The sequence below is a fragment of the Ixodes scapularis genome, unplaced genomic scaffold, assembly GCF_016920785.2.
Source record: "Ixodes scapularis isolate PalLabHiFi unplaced genomic scaffold, ASM1692078v2 PGA_scaffold6__148_contigs__length_123643588, whole genome shotgun sequence".
Lineage (NCBI taxonomy): Eukaryota > Metazoa > Arthropoda > Arachnida > Ixodida > Ixodidae > Ixodes > Ixodes scapularis.
In genome coordinates this window covers 21,292,195-21,314,079 of record NW_024609881.1, presented here as the reverse complement: position 1 = coordinate 21,314,079, position 21,885 = coordinate 21,292,195, and the positions used below count along the sequence as shown (strand labels likewise).

At 45.0% G+C, this 21,885-nt stretch overlaps 1 protein-coding gene across 3 annotated transcripts in view; it reads right to left on the bottom strand.

The window, feature by feature from the left end:
• Nucleotides 1-317: 317 nt before the first annotated feature.
• The window catches only part of LOC115309113 (zinc finger protein 420-like), a 44,420-nt gene continuing 22,852 nt past the window's right edge, over nt 318-21,885 (bottom strand). Inside the window, exons 3-5 of one of the 3 annotated variants that reach the window (XM_042294643.1) lie at nt 19,145-19,216; nt 3,166-3,834; nt 2,753-2,914 (exon numbers count right to left, since the gene is read on the bottom strand). In XM_042294643.1, the coding sequence (XP_042150577.1) occupies nt 2,880-2,914; nt 3,166-3,834; nt 19,145-19,216 (776 nt within the window). In that variant the 3' untranslated portion in view covers nt 2,753-2,879. Of the gene's footprint in view, nt 3,835-19,144; nt 19,217-21,885 lie in introns of all 3 variants that reach the window. The other 2 variants (XM_040219151.1, XM_040219152.2) reach the window with 2 other exon arrangements.

The window sequence follows — 21,885 nt, the reverse complement described above, 5'->3', positions numbered from 1 at the left end:
TCTCACTAGAGCCTTAAAAACATGTTTTTAGCTTCTCCAGTGTAAGCAGTCCCAGGGGTGTGAACGAGCCATTACATCAGTATCGAATTCCGCAGCAGCGAAAGAAACAATGTAAAAATTTAAACTGCCAACCTTTTTTTTTTATAAGCAAGATTAAATTCTGACTGCACATTAATCTTTGTTACATTTGTATCTTCCTCATAAATAGGAGTAGTATAAAAAAAAAAACAATAAAGACATTTTTACAAACATATTAGACCTTGCCTCGAAGAGCACACCTTGAGCAAGTTCAAGGGAGCTTGGAACAAGAGCTAGAGCATGACCCAATGTACATTCAGTTACAGAACACAAAGTAGTTGCTTTGAAAAATATTAAACAATGTTTCCTAATCCTTGACCCAACCTCTGGATCACAGCTGGAGAAGAATCACCTAATACTCCCCAATACCTTAGTGTGATGACGAACGGTGGCATTTGGACAAGAGGCTCCAGAGCAAGGCCAATAGTCTGGCTCTGTGTGCACACTGTATGTGGCCAATCAAGCTGGAATTCCGATTCAAGTTTCTCGGATATTGCTGGCATCTGAAAGGCCCACTTGGTTCAGGCAAACCCCCAAACGCAAATGCCCTTAGGGTTTGTTAACCTCGGTTGTTAGCATGTGCCCGATAAGGCAAGACCGTTAAAACAATGACTTCGGACACTGCTGGAATTAGTCAGGCTTATTGTGCATAAAAGCTTCAGTGTGGCACGCTTAAATAATAATCCGAGCAAAGCCTTTGGGACACCCATGTTGCACTCGGTTATGTGAATACTTCGATTGGGCACAGATCCAAGAGGCGTCATACTCCGCTCGAGGAGGAGGGAAGGGGGAGGGAGAGGAGAATGAAAAAGGAGGGAAGAAGGAAGGAGAGGAGGATTAGAGAGAAAGCAAGAGGGTGTGGGAGGGAATCGGGGAAATTTGTCCGAAAATTTGTCTCAAAACAAAAAAGAGGGGACTTGCGGTCAGTGAGATTCCCTGGCGATTTGTGGTGGGCACTTTGTTGTGGCGTTCTAGCAGATTTAGAAACTCTGTTTCTGGATGTTCGGCTGAACGCTGGTCGCTTACTGTTACAGTTAATGAATGGGGTTAATATTTTTAATACACTCGACTAGCTCTACCTGCTCCCGAAGGCAAGGGGCTGCAGCGGGAGGTATGAGAGGATGCCAGCTGGCAAAATAAAAACTGCTGCAACGCTGCAGACACGCCTTAACTGGCTGAGATGAATGTCGATGGACACCCCATCCGCTGCAATGATGCCTTCCTCCGAGTCCTCGATATCGTTGCTAAGCACTACCCGATGCCTTAGAGCACTCGAGCGGGGTTCGATTTGAAATTAAACTAACAAAAAGATTTTGTGTTGATTTGTAAATTGGTTGAACTCGGAACTTATTTTTACTCTTAGGAGCACAGGAGCAATAAGTGTGCACTCTTTACATTGGGCCTATTGCTCAGGTTTTCAAGAACATACTAGGTTACTGGATTTGATTTCGTATAGCTGCGTTCTTAGCATTTTGAATTTGGGTTGTTTTGTTATTTTATTTAATGTAATTGTATATTTTGTTTTGGGATTGGGTCAATCCTGGGTAAAGTTGTTTCCAAACTTATTTGAAACGGGCTGTTCCTATTCCACCTACAAACCGCCAGGGTGCGCTGAGTCGAGGGTATCACAAATATTAACCCCATTATGTGCTACAATAAGCGACCAGAGTTTAGTCGAACATCCAAAAACAGAGTTTCAAAATCTGTTAGAACGCCCTAAGCACATGAAAAGAAGATATCGCATTCCAATTCGTCTGCTTCCCTACAACAAAGCACCCACAAAAAATTGCCGCAGGACCTCCCCAACCGCAAGGCCAGCCCTTTTTCTATTCTCACATCTCACTTACTCCTCTCTCTCTCTAAACCTTCCTTCCTTCTTCCTCTCCTTACTCTTTCCTCCTCCTCCTCAAGAGGAGAAAGATATGCCTCTTGGATCTGTACCCTTCGACTGAAATGGCATCAAGTTCTGCATGACTTTAATGATTACACATGGAGCAGGCTCAACTTGCAGGCCAACTGCAAGCATTCTGCACGTGTGCCATCTGGTTCTGGCAAATAAACTTCTATTCTCAGCAAAGCTTTTGGGGCATTGTTTGCTCTTGTAGGCATTTTAAACACTGTGTGTTCGATAATGGCGGACAAGAGTGGTATTATGAGAAAAGGCTTGGGGACACTGCTTGCATTTAAATGGCTTTTCACCTGTGTGCACTCGATTATGGCTTCTCAAATAGGAATTGCGGGCAAAAGCTTGTGGGCACTCCTTGCACTTAAATGGCCTTTCACCAGTGTGCAATCGATTATGGCTTTGTAGACCAGAATTTCGAGTAAAGGCTAGGGGGCACTCCTTGCACTTAAATGGCTTTTCACCGGTGTGCGTTCGATTATGGCTTCGTAGATCAGAATTTCGAGCAAAGGCTCGAAGGCACTCCTTACACTTAAACGGCTTTTCATCAGTGTGTACTCGATTATGGCTTCGTAGATGGGAGTTTTGAGCATAGGCTTTGGGGCACTGCTTGCACATGAATGGCTTTTCGCCAGCGTGCATTCGATTATGGTTTTGTAGATGGGAATTTCGAGCAAAGGCTTTGGGGCACAGCTTGCATTCAAATGGCTTTTCACCAGTGTGTGTTCGATTATGAATTTGTAGAGTGGAATATTGAGCAAAGGCTTGGGAGCACCGCTTGCACTTAAATGGCTTTTCACCAGTGTGTGTTCGATTATGGCTTTGTAGAGTGGAATTTTGAGCGAAAGCTTGAGGGCACTGCTTGCACTTATATGGCTTTTCACCAGTGTGCTTTCGATTATGGCTTTGCAGACGGGAATTTCGAGCAAAGGCTTGGGGACACTGCTTGCACTTAAATGGCTTTTCACCAGTGTGTGTTCGATTATGACAGGTCAGAAGAGAATTATAAGCAAACTCTTGGGGACAAAGCTTACACTTAAATGGCTTTTCATCAGTGTGCATTCGATTATGCTTTCTTAAAAGGGAATTTCGAGCAAAGGTTTGTGGACACTGCTTGCATTTAAATGGCTTTTCATTGGAGTGCATTCGATTGTGACCTTGCAGATGAGAATTTCGAGCAAAGGCTCGGGGGCACTGCTTGCACTTAAATGGCTTTTCTCCAGTGTGCACATTATTATGTCTTCGTAGGTCGGAATTTCGAGCGAAGGCTCGGGGGCACTCCTTGCACTTAAATGGCTTTTCAACAGTGTGTGTTTGATCATGGTTTCGTAGATCGGAATTTTGAGCAAAGGCTTGGGGGCACTGCTTGCACTTAAATGGCTTTTTACCGGAGTGTATTCGATTATGGTTTTTTAGAAGGGAACTGTGAGCAAAGGCTTGGGGGCACTGCTTGCACTTAAATGGCTTTTTACCGGAGTGTATTCGATTATGGTTTTTTAAAAGGGAATTGTGAGCAAAGGCTTGGGGGCACTGCTTGCACTTAAAAGGCTTTTCACCAGTATGTGTTCGACTATGACAGGTCAGCATGGCATTATAAGCAAACTCTTGGGGGCAACGTTTGCACTTAAATGGCTTTTCACTGTTGTGCTTTTCAGTGTTGCTGAGCACTTGGACCTTAGAGCCAGACTTGGAAGGATGCCGGCACTTGGATTGTGCATCACCATGAGCAGCCAGGTGGCTCACAATTCCACGCTGATCTTTGGTGACATAGTTGCAGGAACAGCATCTGAACCAGATGTCCTTGGTGACTTTCAGTGGGCAGCTGGTCTTGCCCAACAATGTGGCTCCATCACCTAGAAGAAAAAACCATATGTATTCACACACAAGGAAAGCCTAACAAAGATAGCCAATTAGTTTGGAAAAAAGAAGTCATTAATGCAGTTTTGCCACAGCTGTAGTTTAATATTGTGTGGTGCTTTGAAATTCAATTCACGGAAGAACTCAAATGCAACTGGCAATTTTAAGCAAAGTGAAAAATGAAAATCCCAGTGATGTGATTGGCCTAAGCCGTTTTGGAGCACCTTTTGGAGCAGCCAAAACGGTGTTTTGGAGCAGCGAAATTGGCCTTTGGAGCAGCCAAAACAGTGTTTTGGAGCAGCAAAAGTGGCTTTTGGAGCAGCCAAAACAGTGTTTAGGAGCAGCAAAAGTGGCTTTTGGAGCAGATATTCTTAGAAAAATAAACATATTCGTTTTAAGTGCTGGACGAACAAAGGACACTTCGCTCGCCGCAATAAACAAATTATGGTCAAGTTGGACCACCTGGGAGTCTTCAGTGGCGTACCAACTTGTTTTTAAGTGTGTGGGGGGGGGGCAAACCAGACACCCCCCCCCCCTCCCTCCCCAGGGCCGGGGGGCAGTGCCCTTGGTATTCCTTGGACGCTGCCGGCCAGTGCCAGCGGTGGCTGTTTCGGGGGGAAGAGGGGGCGACAAGCGCCCCCCTTGCCCCCCTGGTTGGTACGCCCACGGAGTCTTTCAACATGTAACTGAAATGCCAATGATATGACACATTTTGCAATGGTTCTGTTAAATTATACATATATATGTACCGTTATAGATAAAAAAAAGAACCAAACTACACATATTAAAATTTATTTGAAAATGACCAGCTTATTAGTAAATATCACAGCATTAGGTTGACTACCGCCTGCCTTTGGCTAGCAATGAATTCCCACTTTCAATGCCTCCAAAGAGCCATTGAGACATCCTCAAGTGAACAGTGCTGTGAGCGTTGCCGAGCAATTCCGAAAAACCGCTTGACACCGTTTTACTGGTTCCCGACGTGCCAGATTTTCGTCAAAGGTAAGCAAACGTAAAACAACGGGTTGCACGCGTCCCGGCTGGTGCTTCTGTCGTGCAGTCATGTTTGCATGCACATGAGGGCAACTTCAGCAGGCTTGCATTTGCACTTGCTTCGTCGCGCGAGCGGAGATGGCTGTTCGATCGAAACAGACACCATGCCACTCCGCTCCGTCACCAACTGGTTCCCAAAATTGTACACAAAATGTAACTGTCCAGCATACGACAAAAAACTGTCCAGTTACACGTGCTTGCCAGGCCGGCAGGCGAGGTACAAGCTAAACACACAGAAAAAAAGAACCTGAGCGAGTCAGGTCAAAACAAGACATCGCGAGTCAGGGTCAAAAAGTACTTGGAGCACTTTGTACAACGACTGAAGCACTGAAGCGTCAACACACGCCCGTGTCTATCGTTGAATTTTTTTTTTTTTAAAGGCGCGAGACGAGACACATGAACGACGAGAGCGTAAAACGAGAGGTGGCGGGAAAAACTATGCAGCCCGGATGGACGATTGATACAGGGTACTTTTTGTTGGCCGGCCGCTTGGCTACCTAGCTCATTCATGCATGCTCAATTACGGTACTCAGTTTAGTTTCAGTTTTGAAAGACGACCAAAATTGGTCTTTTGGCGCAGGCTTGGCGCAGATCACCGATATTTTGGCAAAATGTAGCAGGATGTAGCAGGGTTAGCCCCTGGGAGCAGTTTGGCGCAATTGGCGCAGCAATCACATCACTGAAATCCTAAAAAAATTCATATATTTTTATTATTTTTATTTATAAATTATACTTCACATATCTTCTCACTTTGGAAAGTTTTTCTGTTTTCTAAAAAATTTTCTTTTTTCACAAGAAAATGTTTGTACCCAGTACCTTTTGATTTAGGATCTGGATCCGAATAATTTTGGGGGGCTGGATACATAATTATTCAGAAACTACAACAAAAACAATATCTGAAGATTGCTAGATATGTTGTTTCCTAATTGGCAATGACTGATTATGGCAGTTCAAATGGAACGTCTTCCATGAAGTTATCAGTAAAAGAATTACAACATGTGGTGCAGTCAGTCTTGGGCAGTAACTAGTTACTAGTAACGTGTTACCGGTAACTAGTTACTTTTTTTAGTAACTTGTAACTGTAATGTGTTACTGCTTAGTGGAAATAACTTGTAACTGTAACAGAGTTACCGTATTTGCACGAATATAACGCGAGTTTTTTTCCGAAATTACGTGCTCCAAAACGCACCTCGCGTTATATTCGGAATCGAGTTCAGCCACGAGGCGCGCGAGTCTGGAGAAAGCCAGAGGAGAAAGTCATCCCTCCGGCTCAATGCAAAAGATCCAATGGGAAAAGAAGTGGGGGTGTGGAGGGCCATTTTCTAGCCATTGGGCCACGTGAAGGGGCGAATAGAAAACATAAAAAAGCATTTTTATCGCTTTTGTGTTTTTACATCGCGCGCACGCTGCACGCGCGCGCGCCATGCGGGAATGCGGGCACCGGCCAATTCGAGCCAAGCCAAGCCGGGTCAAGTCAAATCAACACAAGCCAAGCCAAGACCGCCGACCGCGTTTACGCAATCGTGCAACACGAGGCATTTGTTTACGAAGAGGGACCAGAACAAGAAGTGTGTTCGTGTATCGGGTTCAGCAGTCTTTTTTTCTGCCAGCGCATTGTTTAGTTTCTGCTCCAGAGTGGTCTGGTGTTTGTGTGTTGGTGCTTCTGCTTCCGCGCCTTGTTTGGATTGTGGGCTGCCGAGGAGCTCCCACGGAAGAAAAAAGAACTACCAGACAAGCAGGTGCCGTGCTGCTGCATACCTGCGTAGTCGCCAAGTGGATTGTAAACGGAAGGACCTGAGCAGTGAGGATGAGTGCAGTCAAAACATAAACAGATATTTCTTCCATTTCCATTGACTTTTCACTTCTGCTATGCCCCCAAGTGCGAGAAATTGACGCGGCATCGGTTCGCGTTATAATAGTAATAATATTTTTTTTTCTTTTTGGGGGCATCAAAAACTGCCCTCGCGTTATATTCGTGGTCGCGTTATATTCGTGCAAATACGGTACTAGTTTTTTAGAGTAACTGTAAAAAGCAACGTCGTTGCAGTTACTTCTCAGATTTACAGGAATACGACCATCAAATTGCCTTGCAACTCGTGAGAGAGTCCCAAGCCCTGGTGCGGGAAGGGCACAGCAAAAACTGCTGCAGGGAACGCCTGGAGCAGGAAGGAAAAAAAATAAAAATATAAAGAAACTAAATTTTGTTTGACACTGCACGGCCAAGCTAGTCCCGCCAACTGGGAGGATGGGGACGTTTGTGTCCGTACCAGCCATGTATGCCCACAGCGCACAGGGATGTAACAAAGCGCGGCATCTTTAAAGCATTCCTCTTTTCTTCGTCCCGCGGAGGGAGCGAGTGCTTTTTGAAGAGGACAGTTTTTAGGGATGGTCGCCCCAAACGCCCGCAGGTTTACGGGCGTTTTCTTGCCACCAAGCATACGTTTCCTTCCCCTCTAATTTGAATCGTCCATCTCCCAGATGCACTCTTGCGGGGTCTCGACTTCAGGCTTGTTTTCTCTCCCTTCCTTTTTTTTTCACAACCCAATTACCGGCCTTGCCTCCCGTCACCCATTTCTCCCTTCTCGGGTCCCTTCACTTGAGAAAGAGTATCTGCTCGAAACGTCTGCGTCGTTCTGCTTGTTTGTCTGTGTGTTTTTGTAATTGAAAGACCGCCCTTAGCTGGGGCCAGGGGCACTTGGCATCAGTTGACTTATAGATATTCAAGTCGTGGGCTTTCCGGGTGGTCTCTTCTATTTCGGGTGGTAAGATAGAGGAGCAAGTTCGATCTGGTTAGGAAGCGACGGAGGAAAGGCAACAGCCGTTTGGAATTCCATGCGCAGTGGTTGTTTGTACCTCGATCAGTGCTTATTTTGACGGAGGAATGTAGCCGCAACATTGCTCTCAAAGTTTTCAAGGAAAGCTTTGTGTTTCATGAAAGATTGAGAACACGCAGTAGAAAATGATTTGATCGACAAGTGGATTAGAGTAGCATAAGAATTACAAGGTAGGACATATTATTATTGACTTCACATTTGCACGATTTATATTGCTTCAGTCCAATTTCGCCTCATAAAAAAAATCCGAAATTAGAATTGACCGACTGTAAACTGGCACCATGATTGGATATACAAGATCTGGACGCGTGCCCTTGTGTTCGTGTACACCTTATGGTGGTCTCTCTTATTTTAAAGTTCTTTGTAGACCAGCTATCAGCTATGCTAATGTTTAAAAGACTATGGTCCCCTGTAATTTTGCCAACCAAGAGACTCCAATTCTTTATCATATACCGTAAAATACCGGGCAAGCACCCGCTCAAAATTTTGAGATAATCATAAAAAAATGGAGGATGGGCGCTTGTCCGGTCATCAGTTCTACATATCAATGTACTGTGCATATTTTCTCAGATTTTACAAATTTGGGAATTGGCGCTTAATGTGGTATGGGCGGATGCACGGTATTCTACGGTAGTGGATTTACTCGGATACTGCTTTAAGTTATGATCTGAGCTATTCATAGTAAAAATTGAAACAGGAAGAACCAAATATATTAATATATATTATTAAGAAAATCTTAGTTCGATATAATCAGATTCACTACCGTGAACAACACAATGTCTTTTAAGAAATCTATGCTAAACTAAAGGCATATAAAAGAATGTCCATTTTGAATGTTTTCTCATGTTTCTTCGTAAAGTAACGACGAAGTAACGGCGTTACTTTAGAGACGTAACTATAACTATAACAAGTTACTCTTTCAATTTTGTAACTCTAACTAGGTTACTTTTTTACCTGAGTAACTGTAACTGTAACACTGTTACATTTTAGCAGTAACGTGCCCATGACCGGGTGCAGTCATGTCGCGCTAATATGGATGCCCCACTATACAGACACAATTTTGGGGGATCAATCCCCCCCTATGCAACTCTGCCTCGTGAATATTAAAAGCCGGAGTGCAGGCTAAGGTTAGCTAGTTCTGGGAAGAAACTGGGTAAATACATGCAACTCTGTCTCATTATTACGAACACAAAAAGGTCCACAAATAAGAAAAAAAGAGCTAGGTTAAGACCTTGGGTTACAGACTTCACCAAGTTCCACTACTTTCGGCTGCTCGTTTCGCTCCCTTCAAAAGGCATGACCTTGGCACCGAAGATAAGCTCAATTTATCGGGGCTTTCCAGCCAAATTTGTAACCTTTCCTTCTTTCCTTGTTATGATGTTCTTCAGGTTTGTCATCTGTGGCCACTTTCTAGCTTGTCTGGCCTCTTTCGTCTATGCACATTGGCAGGCAGCCACGTTCTGGTTGAAAATCAGTCTGGTAACCGTGGACAGACCTTGGCAAAGCGATAATGCCAGAGGGAGCACTTAGCTGGCTCAGGCAGGGACAGGAGTCTTAAGAATAAACACATACAGGGCTAATTTTGAAGATATAGATAAAACATGCTCTATGTGTAGAGGAGATAAACAATTGAACATGTGATTCTAACATGTAAGGAGTTTAGTGCTGCCCTTTCCGAAGGGGTATCAGATGTACCGGGGCCAGAGTTTCGCTGGAAAGATGGCAGTTTGGATCACAGTAAAGTAGATGCAATAGAGAGGAGGTTAGAGTGGCGGAAATTATCTAGGAAAAAGGGATTGAAGAACAACTACCGTAAAATACCAGGGGAGCGCCCATCACACTTCCCTGAAAACGGAAATAATCTGGAAATGGGCATTTGTTCAGTCAAATTGGACGCTTAGTGTATAATTTGCAGCATTCCCAAGTTTGGAACATGTTAATAGTGGGCGCTTGAACAAAATAGGCACTTTAATGGTATTTCATGGTAAGTAGCACAGCTGGGGCTGGAGAAAAATTGGGACTTCCTCTCTAGTGGCTCTGGCCCAAGGTCTCAAAACTGTACCCCAATGGGTCTGATGTTGGGGCGATGCCAACCAAAAAATTGGTGACTCCCTCAACAGGGCAAAGAGAAGGGTGGTGCGTGCTTTACGGTTATTTTTGCCCAATCTCTTAAGGGTCATCCCAGCAATCAATCCAGACCTGCGAACCCTACAATGCTAAAAAATTCTACAGGGTATGCTAAAAAACCACTACAATTGTGGGAAGAAATACAAAAACCGTTTCTGTTCTTCAAAACTTAGTCACAAAACGTGACTATGATAGGATAAAGCTTGGCATCATTGCCAACGTCAATGCTTACATCAGTCACAACTAAAAACGGCACACTACTGAACTACTAACATCGCCAATCTCTTTTTCAGCACTTCCCTTCATTATCGCAACTGTCTTGGTTTGAGCACAAGCATAGTTAGTAGCATCCCTTTGAACCGTGGGACATTTTCTAAAAGAGGTCACCGGCGCAATCAACCGCCGTGAACGGCCCGTTCTGTTCAACAAAAATGCCGTAAAAAGGCATTCTGCTCAGATAGTTTAGTGATCCGTTGATCGGCTAAAGTAACCTCAAAGCTTCTCATTGGTTTCAACTAGTTTTGCAGAGTCCTTGTGCTTTTTCGTACTGAAATGACACAGAATGTCTCGGCTCAGTACGAACAGAGTGTTCGTACTGAGATGACACAGAGTTACTTGGACTGGGGCCAGCTGAACTTAGAGGAGAGATGAAGCGTGAGAAACAGGGACAGAAAAAGGCATAGACACTCCGCTGGAGTGTCTATGCCTTTTTCTGTCCCTGTTTCTCACGCTTCATCTCTCCTCTAAGTTCAGCTGGCCCCAGTCCAAGTAACATGCACCAACTGGCTCAACTGAAACCCATGACACAGAGCATTGCCGCGGCACGAACTACAACATGCATACCTTTCGCCCCGATACATGGAAAGTCGGTCGAATAGCTGGGAATGAACACTTGAACATAGTTTTTCCCCGACATCTTGTTGTAAAGGTGGTTTTAAGGGATCATGCGAAAGAGTTCCGGCAAAACAATGCACGACTTGCGCTACAACCCAAATTGCCACTAGAAAGATTTCCTAAACAGAAAGGTATTTTAGATTTGGATAGGTGTTAGCAGCTATACCCCTTACAAAAAGTAGTAGCTTGCACCCCCTAGCATAAAGTCAATGCATCAGTGTAGCCAACACCGAGTTGCAAACTGGCAAGATGCAGCTTGAACAAAAAACAATTTACTATATATTTTTACACAGGATCAGAAAAAATCGTAGAAGTATTGTTGTCAATACGATAACCATAAGAAAGCGGGCACTTTACGATAAAATTGTAAAACTTGGCAGGTATGTCACCCCCACGGCTCGGTAATATTTACAGAAAAGCATTGGCCTAAAAGGGGCAAAATCAGATTTTTTATGTTTTGAGGCTAGGTGGCACAAGCTAATGCCCATTATAAATGGTACAGCCGTCAATGTCCATCCTTCCATCCATCCACATTTGTAACCAAACATGTAAACGTGGTATTCTTTTATAACTAAGTAAAGACAAAACTTCCTGGACCTAAGAGTACTTACGATTGGATCATACTTTGTGCATGTTTCAATGAGCAAGAATGAGCAGCATGTCTTAGAAGTTTTTCTTGATGGAGAATAAGAAAGGGTATGTCAAAAGAATGATACATCATATATCGATAAGTGTACCTAGCTCAGGAGTCTCAAACACGCAACCCTCCACTCGCTGCGACGCGGCCCGCAGGGGAATCGGCTGGAAGCCCCCGTTCCCATGTACCGAGAGCTAAAAATGACAGGCCATGTTTCGTGTCGTAGATTCACTTTCGCTCGAAACATAGTTCTGCAATTATAGTTTTAATATGCCTTGGTTTAATTTTTGCACTCCAGCATTTTACCATGTTAATCAACTATATGGCAATCTCTCTACGGTTCTCGCCTTCAGAAAGTACCACCATTAAAATACAAGTAGTACAAGTTGGTCCTGAGGAAAGCAGAAACTGAAAAATGAATATATTTTATTTAAACATGCTAGGTTTCCTTAATTTCGGAGTGAATTGTTTTATTAAAAAATGCCAGCACGTTGGCAGTGTGGTGTTATTCTAACTGGTTATCACAACAGGTAAAGGCCCAAAGTAGTCCTATAAACAAATCAAAGTTAAAGATGCCACTGGCAAAACTGTGAGTTTACAAAAAGCAGAAAGCGTAAAGTTCCTTCCTTATAAAAACTTTCAGCCCGGCACCCCCGCCCTTCCTTCCCCTTTTGCCTTACGTTGGCCCTTGACTTTTCGGGGGTGCGTTATCTGGCCCCCACACTCAAAGGAGTTTGAGACCCCTGACCTGGATCATATGAGGCACAAGACTAAACAGTTGTCCATCTGGCCTTTGTGTCAAAAGTTATGTGTTATGTGTCCCAATGTGACAATGCATTGGAAACCCGCCCTTTACATGGAAAACAATTAAGACAATTAACAAAGGTTAAGCAAATCGATTGAGAATTTCTAATTATTTTGTAAATGAAAAATGAGTGGGTGTACCAGCTCATGTCGCTTTAACTGCCTGCGTGTCGTCGCTGTGAGTGTTCAAGCTGGTCAAAGGTTACCACCGGCTTCTGAGCAGGCAATCAGCGGTTTGACTGTTTGTCATGCAACCTTGTGCCCTGATGTCATCTTTGTCTTTAAGGAGGTTTCTTGTTCATAGTGCCACTTCTTTTGCCATGTCCTTTTGCTCTGTTAGCCGTTCCAGCGGGCGATTTCTGGTTATGTTTTAGCAGCCGTAGTCTGCAAGTGCCCTTCAGCAATCACGCATCAAGATTATTGACTCTGTGCTTGGGTCTTGGGCACAGGGAAATCTAGTTTCAGGAGCAAGTGCTCCTTTTTGAATCCTCCTGACGCTGCCCGCCGAGACAGGCCTAGTTGCCTACAAACCTTATGAGCCATGATGGACCCCGCCGCATTCTTCCCCTGACCCCAAAAACCACAAAATACCTGGCGCCACCAACTTCTAGGAAGTGCTCGGTTGTGCCTTTTTCTTTCGCCCTTCACCGTCCAGAGAATGAAGGTGGCAACGAGTACAATATATTTGAAAATGACATCACAAAACAACACAACATTTTTGGGCGCACGAGTAAATATTTGAAGCATCACAGTATCACGAGGATCCAGGAGGCAGAACCACTTTCGGTATTAGGTATTCAGAGGTTCCAGCCGGAGTATTTCCGGCTACGCAGTCGCCATCCTTGCAGTCCTTGCGGAAATAGAAACGGGTGATAGGTTCAGGCGTTGTCTTGTTGATAATTTCAGCTCACAAGCGAACTTGGCCATATTTCTAAATAGTAGTCTTTTGAGAATAATGAAAAGCAACTGTGCGTTGTGAGGTTGTGCGACCTGTGAGCCACAAGGGTTTTGTTTTGCAACGTTTGTCAGCTTGCTCGCCACATCCTAAATACCAGACCACGTTGGCACGATAGTCTATGTCGTAAAACTCAGCGATCTCACCTAACTGCACTCGGCATTGTCCACAGTGAAGCGAATACCCCTTTCTGCCAGCTTTTTATATCTGCAGACCAGTCTTTAGATGACAAGGTGAGAGCAAAACAAGAAGAACAACTAGGTCAAGAGATAAATCTATAAAGTTGGCATCACTAGCCACATCAGTGGCACCACTAACTAGAACCTTCCAGGGCCTTCTTTTCCCCCTTCCCGTAATAGCCGATTCACACGACGGACCGAATCACAATTTTCGTCCGCGGACCGTGTACCACGTGACCGGCACGTCACCGATTCCTGCGATCTGCGCCTCGTCCGCGGACACGCGGACTGATAAAGGTGAGCGCCTTTTTTACTTGCGGACTTTTGGCGGGAGGTTGACTTGAAAAGCGTTTAGTCTGGCAACGGTACACGGTTTTCTGGATTTTTTGCCTCTGGGTGTTTAAAACAAAAATGGCACATTGTTCTGTTTTGTGCGTTCGTTGGTTCATTTTGTCGCGCGATTCTTGGTTCCACGCGTGAAAGAAATTCCAGAAACTTTGTCCGGCTGATGCGACGCAGGTTCCGGTACTCCTCCGGGTCCGTGCCAAGAAGCTCCCAACAAAACTCGTCTAGCACGCTGCGATAATTCTTGAACATCCAATCAGGATTTCCCCGAGCAAGACCTCTCTTGTGGATGTGTTGTGGATGTGGTGTGCTTGAGTGTTGTGCACGAGCGCGGAGTGCGTGAAGGCATCTCCAAGCGCCCCTCCGCGAGCCCAGAACTTCGTCGCATCTACGGCGAAGCTTTCTCGAGCAGGACCATGCCTGTGTCATTGTCATGCGTTGGGTTAGTAAAGTTAGTGGCGCTTTGTGCGAAGCCTATCCCGGTGTTTTGTCTCGATCTGTACGTAACAGCAGCGTATGATTCTTTATCGCGGTAGCAAACGTCGATTTCTCTCTTGGACAACGGTACCACGGCGCGATGTTGGGGTTTCACGGCACTGTGGGGTGGCGAACAGGTTCGGTTCGTCCTCGCTGGCGTCTGTTCGTCACCTCCTTCGTGTGGATGCGCTTGGGAGACAGATGAACCGCGGACATGTCATCACGTGATCAATCCGTCCGCGGATCAGTCCGTCGTGTGAATCGGCTATAGAGTCGACGCGGCTCACACGAAAGAGGGGGATAGCTGCTTCGTTCCCTCAATAAAAGCCCCCGATTCGTCTCCCCGATCCTCCGTGCCTATGGACAATGTCTGGAGGTCGCCAGAAGATGATTGCAGGAGAGCTTCCCCTCCACCCTTTCCTCCCCTGTTCGCGCCACCAAGTTTTGAGACGTCACAGCCCAAGCGCCAAGGATTGGTTGGACTGGTTGTCTGTCACTTTGTCCTCGGCCCTCTTGCATGTTTTTGCTTTCTCTGGCTAAACTCCAGCACCGAATTTTGAGAAAGAGCGGACATGAGGGTAGCGAATGAGTACCCCCTTAAGACTGCTGTAGAAAAAGATTTTGCATTCACCAGAGTAAATGACGGGCTGTCTTCTTAGGTGTGCGCACTTGCACAGTTGTGTGGCAAAGCACCGTACAATTGTTTAGCTACATTGATCTTGCCGATACCGACGCTTCTATCCAAGTATGACTCAACAGTTGCTGACGAGCAAATGCTCGTCAGCAACAGACACTCTACTTCTGCATTGAATATATGGCAAAAAAGTTTGTCAGATCGCGACTTCTGCTAGAAAGAAAAGCAAAAATTTTCATAAATTCCTTAAATTCTCTGACATGGCCCGGCAAATTCAGGCGATTGATTAATTTGTTCTATCCAATTTTCACTAAGAATTGTTAACAAATTTAAAATCGTTCGCTGAGAAGTGCATCACGCTTCTGCGTGATGCACTTCTTGTTTGCAAAATTAAACATACAACGGTAGTAATTCATAGTAGGTGCTTACCTCATTTTTTGGGACGCTGAAGTGTCACCGACTTACTGGATTTAAGACTTCAATAGCGAGGGGGTCTCGCATGTTTCGCGCAGACAGGGTGAATAAGCAGATATTTCATTAAAACGACGCCGGAAGGCAGCCACCCCTTCTTTCTGCCATTTATTTTGAGGAAATGTTTGTTTACTGGTTTATGACATTCAGAAAGGAATCAACTTTGAACTAACAAGAGACCAGCACTCACAGAACACATTGGAACCTACAGGATACAGGTAGTCGCTTTCACTGGAGTGCTTACTACACATGCGAGAAGTTCTTGAATTTTGTTTTCCTATTTTCAATTCGGTGAGACCTTCCTTTCTCAGTTTTATTTAGCCCGAATCATAATTAAAAATAAACCCTATTCGCTGTGGTAGATGCTGTAGTGGGGTAAAGCACTGGTTATTCTATTTTCATCATCCAACCTTTTGTACTGAAGTAGAGAACAGCACACCACCATCCGAGCGCTTCGACACCTCAGTGCCAAAAGTGTTTGTAGCACGACTAGGGTGCCACAGTTTCAAGCTTTGGTAAAATGTCCAACTACAGATATCACTATATTAAACACAATGCATAAAACAGGCTTTGCCCCGCGTTACCCAAACAGCGCAGGAAGCGAGCTGATCAAAAGTCAAGTTTGGGAGTTTTACGTGCCAAACCAATGACGGGCATCTAGCACGCCCCAGCGGAGTACTGAGGATTAATTTTGACCACGTGAGGATCTTTTGTCCTGCAACCAAAAGCTTGCCTTCTCCGCAATAAGCCTCCGTCAGATTGCGGGCACGGCGGCCGGGATTTGAACCCGCCACATGGGTATCCATAAGTCGGCGCTCTCGTCTCGGAGCCACCGAGGCAACTAAGGAAGCGAGCTATTGAACCGAAGAATCCCAAGATCTACGTGGTCTGTCCCGGTCTGTCCTACCTGTTACGTCACAAACGATGATGATGATAGCTACAGAAGCGCCCCTAGTACTTCACGCATGCCGCCAATAGGAGTCCAACATTTAGCTTGCCCGAAGTCAATTCACGGCTGCCATGAACCTCTCCTCAAATTCAAGTTTGCTGCTTGCCTCCCTCTCTTTGAAGAAAAGTCCAATCACCTTGCACAGTTTCATCTGCGATCTTAGCTTCCCTGGTGGAGGATCTCCGAATAGTCACGGACCCCTAGGAGCCTGTGGAAAACTCTACAAGAAGTGCTGCTCTAGAGTATGACCACCAGAAGCGGCAACGAAAGAGGCGGCACCAAGGACACGACTACAAAAGAGTTACACGCAGCAGCGGCAGTCAACGACGGGGTTATCTGCCATACATTAACCACCTGACTCGGCAGGTAGGAAAAATTTCGTTACCTAATTGGAGCACTCAACTCCCACAGCTGACTGTTGTTGCTGGTCGCTGATTGCACATTACGATTTCTGAATGAAGTGTGACTGAAATGTTGAAAGACAATAAAACCGACAACTTGTGCTTGCACTGTAAAAAACCTATAGAACAATAATGATGATGATTGGGGGTTTTTTGGTGCAAGAGCGATTTTGGCCATATTGCACCAAACAAAGGTTTTTCCAAGGTGCTTAACGGTATAATCTATAAAAACTGCAAGCTACAGCTGGTGTAAAAGGCCAGTTTTATAGATGAAATTTAAAACTCGATTGAATGGTACCAATGATTGTTTGCCAAGCAGAAAATATGGATGAAAGGAAAGGTGACCTCGAAAAAGTTCTGGGAAACATGATCGCCGCTCTTAGTTTAAAGATTTGCAATGCCACAGGATGTGCAAAACAGTCATAGCTTTCTCACAGTTATCGCAAAGTTTAACATCATCACCACAGAGCAGGTGCAAATGAGTCAAACAGGTATGACCGATTCTTAAGCGGCAAAGAAGAACTTTAGCCTGACGGTCTTTATGGAAAGAACTCTCCCACACCCCCAGTTGGGTCTTGATAACATGAAGAGGTAGTTCTCTTGTTTCATATCCCAATCCAACTGCCATGACTTCTTAATTGATTTCTGGCTAATTGGTTTCACGTCTTGGTGTGGCAAGCCAAGAGGCAGTTTTGGGCACTCTTTTGCAGAGCCAGCAAGTAAGTCTGCTTTCTCATTGCCGGAAATCCGAACCCAGTAGAATTTGATCAGGTGTCCTTGCTGAAGTGCTCGGTTTAACCGTACCCGAAGATATCGCACGAGAAGGTTCCTGCTGTCTGCTAAGGGTGAAATGGGTAGAACACCACTCTGGGAGTCGACAAACAAAATAGCTTTCATGATATTGTTCTCCAATAAGTACTCAACAGCCATTAAAATGCCGTACAGTTCAGCAGTAAAAATATTTGCAAAAGTGTAGTTGTCATACTTTCCTGAAGGCAGTAGAATAAACCGCACATCCCACAAAAGTTTGTTTTCGATCCATCAGTGTAAGAATGCGAGTAGTCCTCGTATTTCTGTTCCAAATCGGCAAACTCCTGCTGAAGAACAAGTGGAGAAATGGCTCTTTTTCTGTGCTTGGATAGTGACCAGTCACAAGAAATTGACAGAATGTTCCAAGGCACAACTCCCTCATTGCTCCTCAGCAAAGCAGCCTCACTAAAGGGAAGGCGGAGCAATGTTGCCAAGCTTTGAGCTCTGAAGCTCAGGGGCGAACAATACTCGGCTTGTTTTCAAAGAGTCGGAAGGATGTAGAGGGTTGGAGGGCATCAAAAGAGGGTGGTGGTGGTGGTGGTGTTTGCCTGACGTGAGGTTTTTCTCACTGGCTGTGGAAAAGTTTCACGGGCTTGGGTTATTGCAGTTTTGATGAGAATGAATGCAGGGGAAAGGAGGGAAAACAGATGGTGATGAGAACTATAGGATGATGAAACACAAGCCAACAAATTGAAGTAAAATAGAGTCGACAAGAAATCGGTCAAAAGTGAGAAAATGGGCATATCTAGAATGCGAGCATCACAAAATGTTCACAAAATTCCCACGGGAAACTTCACGAGAAAAACTATCACTGGCACACAAACACAAAAAGATAAGTGGGCGGTCAGACTTTCTCACTCATCGCAGCCTTGCCAGAACAACAGGCATCCAAGAAGCTGAACAGTCTTTCAGAGATGTGTGCATGTGGATGCTGGACCCTTGGGGAATAGCATATCCACGAGGGTGGGTGAAACACCGAGGCTCTTCAGTGAAGCTAGGACAGTTCTTTCTGTATTGTGGTGTACACATCATCAAAAGAGGGATGCTGAGGATAGTTGTATATATCTTGTAAGCATAACAAAGACTAAAATATTGCCTTTGTCTTTCAGGGGACATTTGATGTGTATCAGCATACAGGCTAAGCTTAGGCGATGTTCAAAACGCACCCCGTGGCGAGTCGGAGCCCGAGATGATGGACAGGGTCCAACATCTTTAGGGCAGACGGATGTGCCGGCACATAAACAATCGCGCCATAGTCCAAGCGGGACCGCACCAAGAAGTTATAGAGTTGCAAAAGGCACAATCTGTCAGACCCCCAGGTCGCATGCGACAACACTTTGAGAATGTTTGATGAACGTAGGCATTTATGTTTCAACTCTTTCAAGTGAGGTATAAAAATAAGCTTTTTATCAAATATTATTCCTAGAAACTTGTGGGCCTCCTTTACAGGTATAGCAACGTCATTCAAGTGCAACACTGGATCTGGAGACAGGCCACGGCGAAGTGAGAAGGGAACACAGATTGTCTTTTCGGGGCAGAACCTAAAGCCATTTTGATCAGCCCACTTCCCATCTTATTGATTGTGAGCTGCAGTTGCCGATCACAGCTGGACAAGTTACAAGAGGAAAACAATATCTGCACATCGTCCACATACATCGAACAGGATACGGATGGTGGTATAACCTTAGCCAGACTAATAATCTTCACAGCAAAGAGTGTAAGGCTCAATACTCCACCCTGAGGGACGCCATTCTCCTGGGGAAAAACATCCAACAGGATGGAGCCCAACCGCACTTGGAAGGTCCAACCTGTCAAGAAACTTGGAATGCAGCGAAGCATGCGACCTCAAACACCATATGAGTACAAGTCTTGAAGGATCCCATATCTCCAAGTCGTGTCAAAAGCCTTTTCTAGGTCAAAGAAGACAGAAACACAATGCTGGCGATGGACAAATGCTTCCCAAATAGAAGTTTCCAGGAGGACAAGGTGGTCTATTGTCGAACGGCCCGATCGGAAGCCACACTGATTTCTATCAAACACACCCTCTATTCTAAAAAAATGTACAAGACGGCGATTAACATGTCTCTCGTAGGTTTTGCCCAAGCAGCTTGTCAATCCAATTGGGCGGTAGCTCATCGGTAAAGAGGGATCTTTGCTAGGTTTCAGTAGAGGGATTATAAGTGCTTTTTTCAACAGTCAGGAAAACAAGCAGCATCCCACAGTAAATTAAAAAAAGGTGAGTAAATTGTTTAAAGATTCAGGCGATAGTCTCCTTAGCATCTGGTATTGAATCCTATCTGGCCCAGCCGCAGATTCTTTTTTGACGCCAAGAGCCAATTCAAGCTCACACTGTGTAAATGGCTTATAAGGAATCCTGAGCACCACAAGAAAAAATAGCTTGTTTTTCCGCTGTTGCTGTAATCCTCTTTAAGGATTCACTATAGTTGGCTGAGTTAGAGACTTCCTGGAAGTGTTCACCAAGAATATTTGCTTGTTCCTTAAAAAGGGACCAGCAGTAATATTCTTCCGCCTGGCGGAAAGTCCTCACCCTCTTTCCTTTCCCTTTCTCTTGTATTGTAGCTCGGCGAGGTGAGGGGAAAGGTTTCCTTTTGCGCCGGCTTCTTCTGAGAGGATAAGCCGAGAAAATCCCCATTCTGAGCGACGGGCGATGGGTGCGGCAGCAGCGGCTTCGTGACTTACGGGTATCTTCAACTCCTATCGCGTAATCTGCCCTATTTTTCGGCGCTTGCCAAGCCTAGCCCCTCGGGTGTAGGTTTTACGGAGCTGCAAAGCTGCGCCCTCGCAGTCACCCAACTTGAGGTGTCGAAGTTTTTTGGTTTAGCCCGTGGCAAAGTAAACGCATACTTGGGAGCTGCGATGCATCCCCGCACCTATTGAAGGAACGTTTCATAGATATTCTCGGTTGATCAAGGAGCTCAAAACACATGCGCGAGATGTGGTGACTTGAATATGCAAGGATGACTTACATCTTCACAAAACATTCCATCTTAAAAAAAAAAAAAATAACGGCTTATCACGCTCAAACTTGCCTCAAATTGGGATCGGTGGAAAAGAAAACGAAGAAAACGACGTACCAGGCGCGGGCATCTTGTAGATCAGGGGTGGCCAAACCGCGGTTCGCGAGTCGCATGCGGCTCTTTGCTGGTCCAAGTGCGGCTCGCGGATCCCTCGTAAAGGGACCTCCCCCCCCCCCCCTTATTCCCTTGCGCCCTTTCCACGTTTCCCAAGGATTTCAGAATAAAGAACAGCTTGCGGTTTGGCAGCCTTATGCCCCCATACTTACAGTCGAACCACTTTTCACTTGTATGTTTTCACAGATCCTGTCTCTTCCATTGTTCGAGGGAGTTTGCCGGATTCTAGGGGGAAAGGCATCAAGGACAGGGACTGTCAAACCATGCATGCACTTTGGCTTGAGGTCCAGGAAATGCTCAGTCTCGCGGCCTTTGTCACTCGCCGGTGATAGTTGTCCCCATTAGATAAAGCATGTTCCCAATCGTTTCTTGTTGAAGGTCGCGGAAGACCGAGTTGACGCCATTCATAGCCCTCCCCTCCCCTCCCCTCCGTGGCTCTTACAAATTTCTTGGTTTAAATTGCGGCTCATAGGTCGGGTCAGCCTGGCCACCCCTGTTGTAGATCATCTCCGTTTTCTAGCAGCAAGCACAAAATATTGGAGTACTTTAGCAGACTGTTTTCAGGCTTGCTATATTTAGCGGGAGCTCGCGCTCCCACTTCGATGCATTCTCTGAAGCGCGCGCCTCAAGTGGCAGCGGACCTTTGAAAACGATTGACTAAAATGCCCTGTTGTGTGCCTAACTCGCAGAACATGATGGCCAGCGAAATGTATGAAATTCATATTTACACATTCCCAACAACCACCGGAGAAAAGTGATTAGGGTTAGCAATCCTGAACGCTCGCAACGTCTGTCCACAACCCACAACACCGTTAGAAGGCTGCGCCAGGCAAAAGTCACTAATTTTTTTCAAAATGTGTGACACACTTGAGAGAGAAGTGTGTACTAGTCTGGTGAAATAAAGACTTCCCTCAAACTAAGCTTTATTTTTTATATAATATAAAATAAATTGTTTTACAAGGGTAAGTTGTCTCATGGCATGTATTTTGGCTTGAAAAATTGATGTTTTGGTTATAGCGCGGTACCGCTCATAGTGCGGATTTTCGCGACTCCCGCGACATACGTTATATGCGGTCTACACTGTATCCCCAAAAACACATAATATGAAAGGTTCTCTTTTTTTTCTCATTTAGTAGGATTACCCCGTAATTATAATTCTAGTATCCTATACAGTATGTAAAGACTAATTCAGTATTATTGGACGTGTTATATAGATATATTTTTCAAGTTAGAGGGATTAATGTTACCTGTAAAAGTAGGTGGAAATGCAGTAATTTATACTTATATTGGTGTGCTCTGTTGTTTTTATTATCCGCGCAATAGCA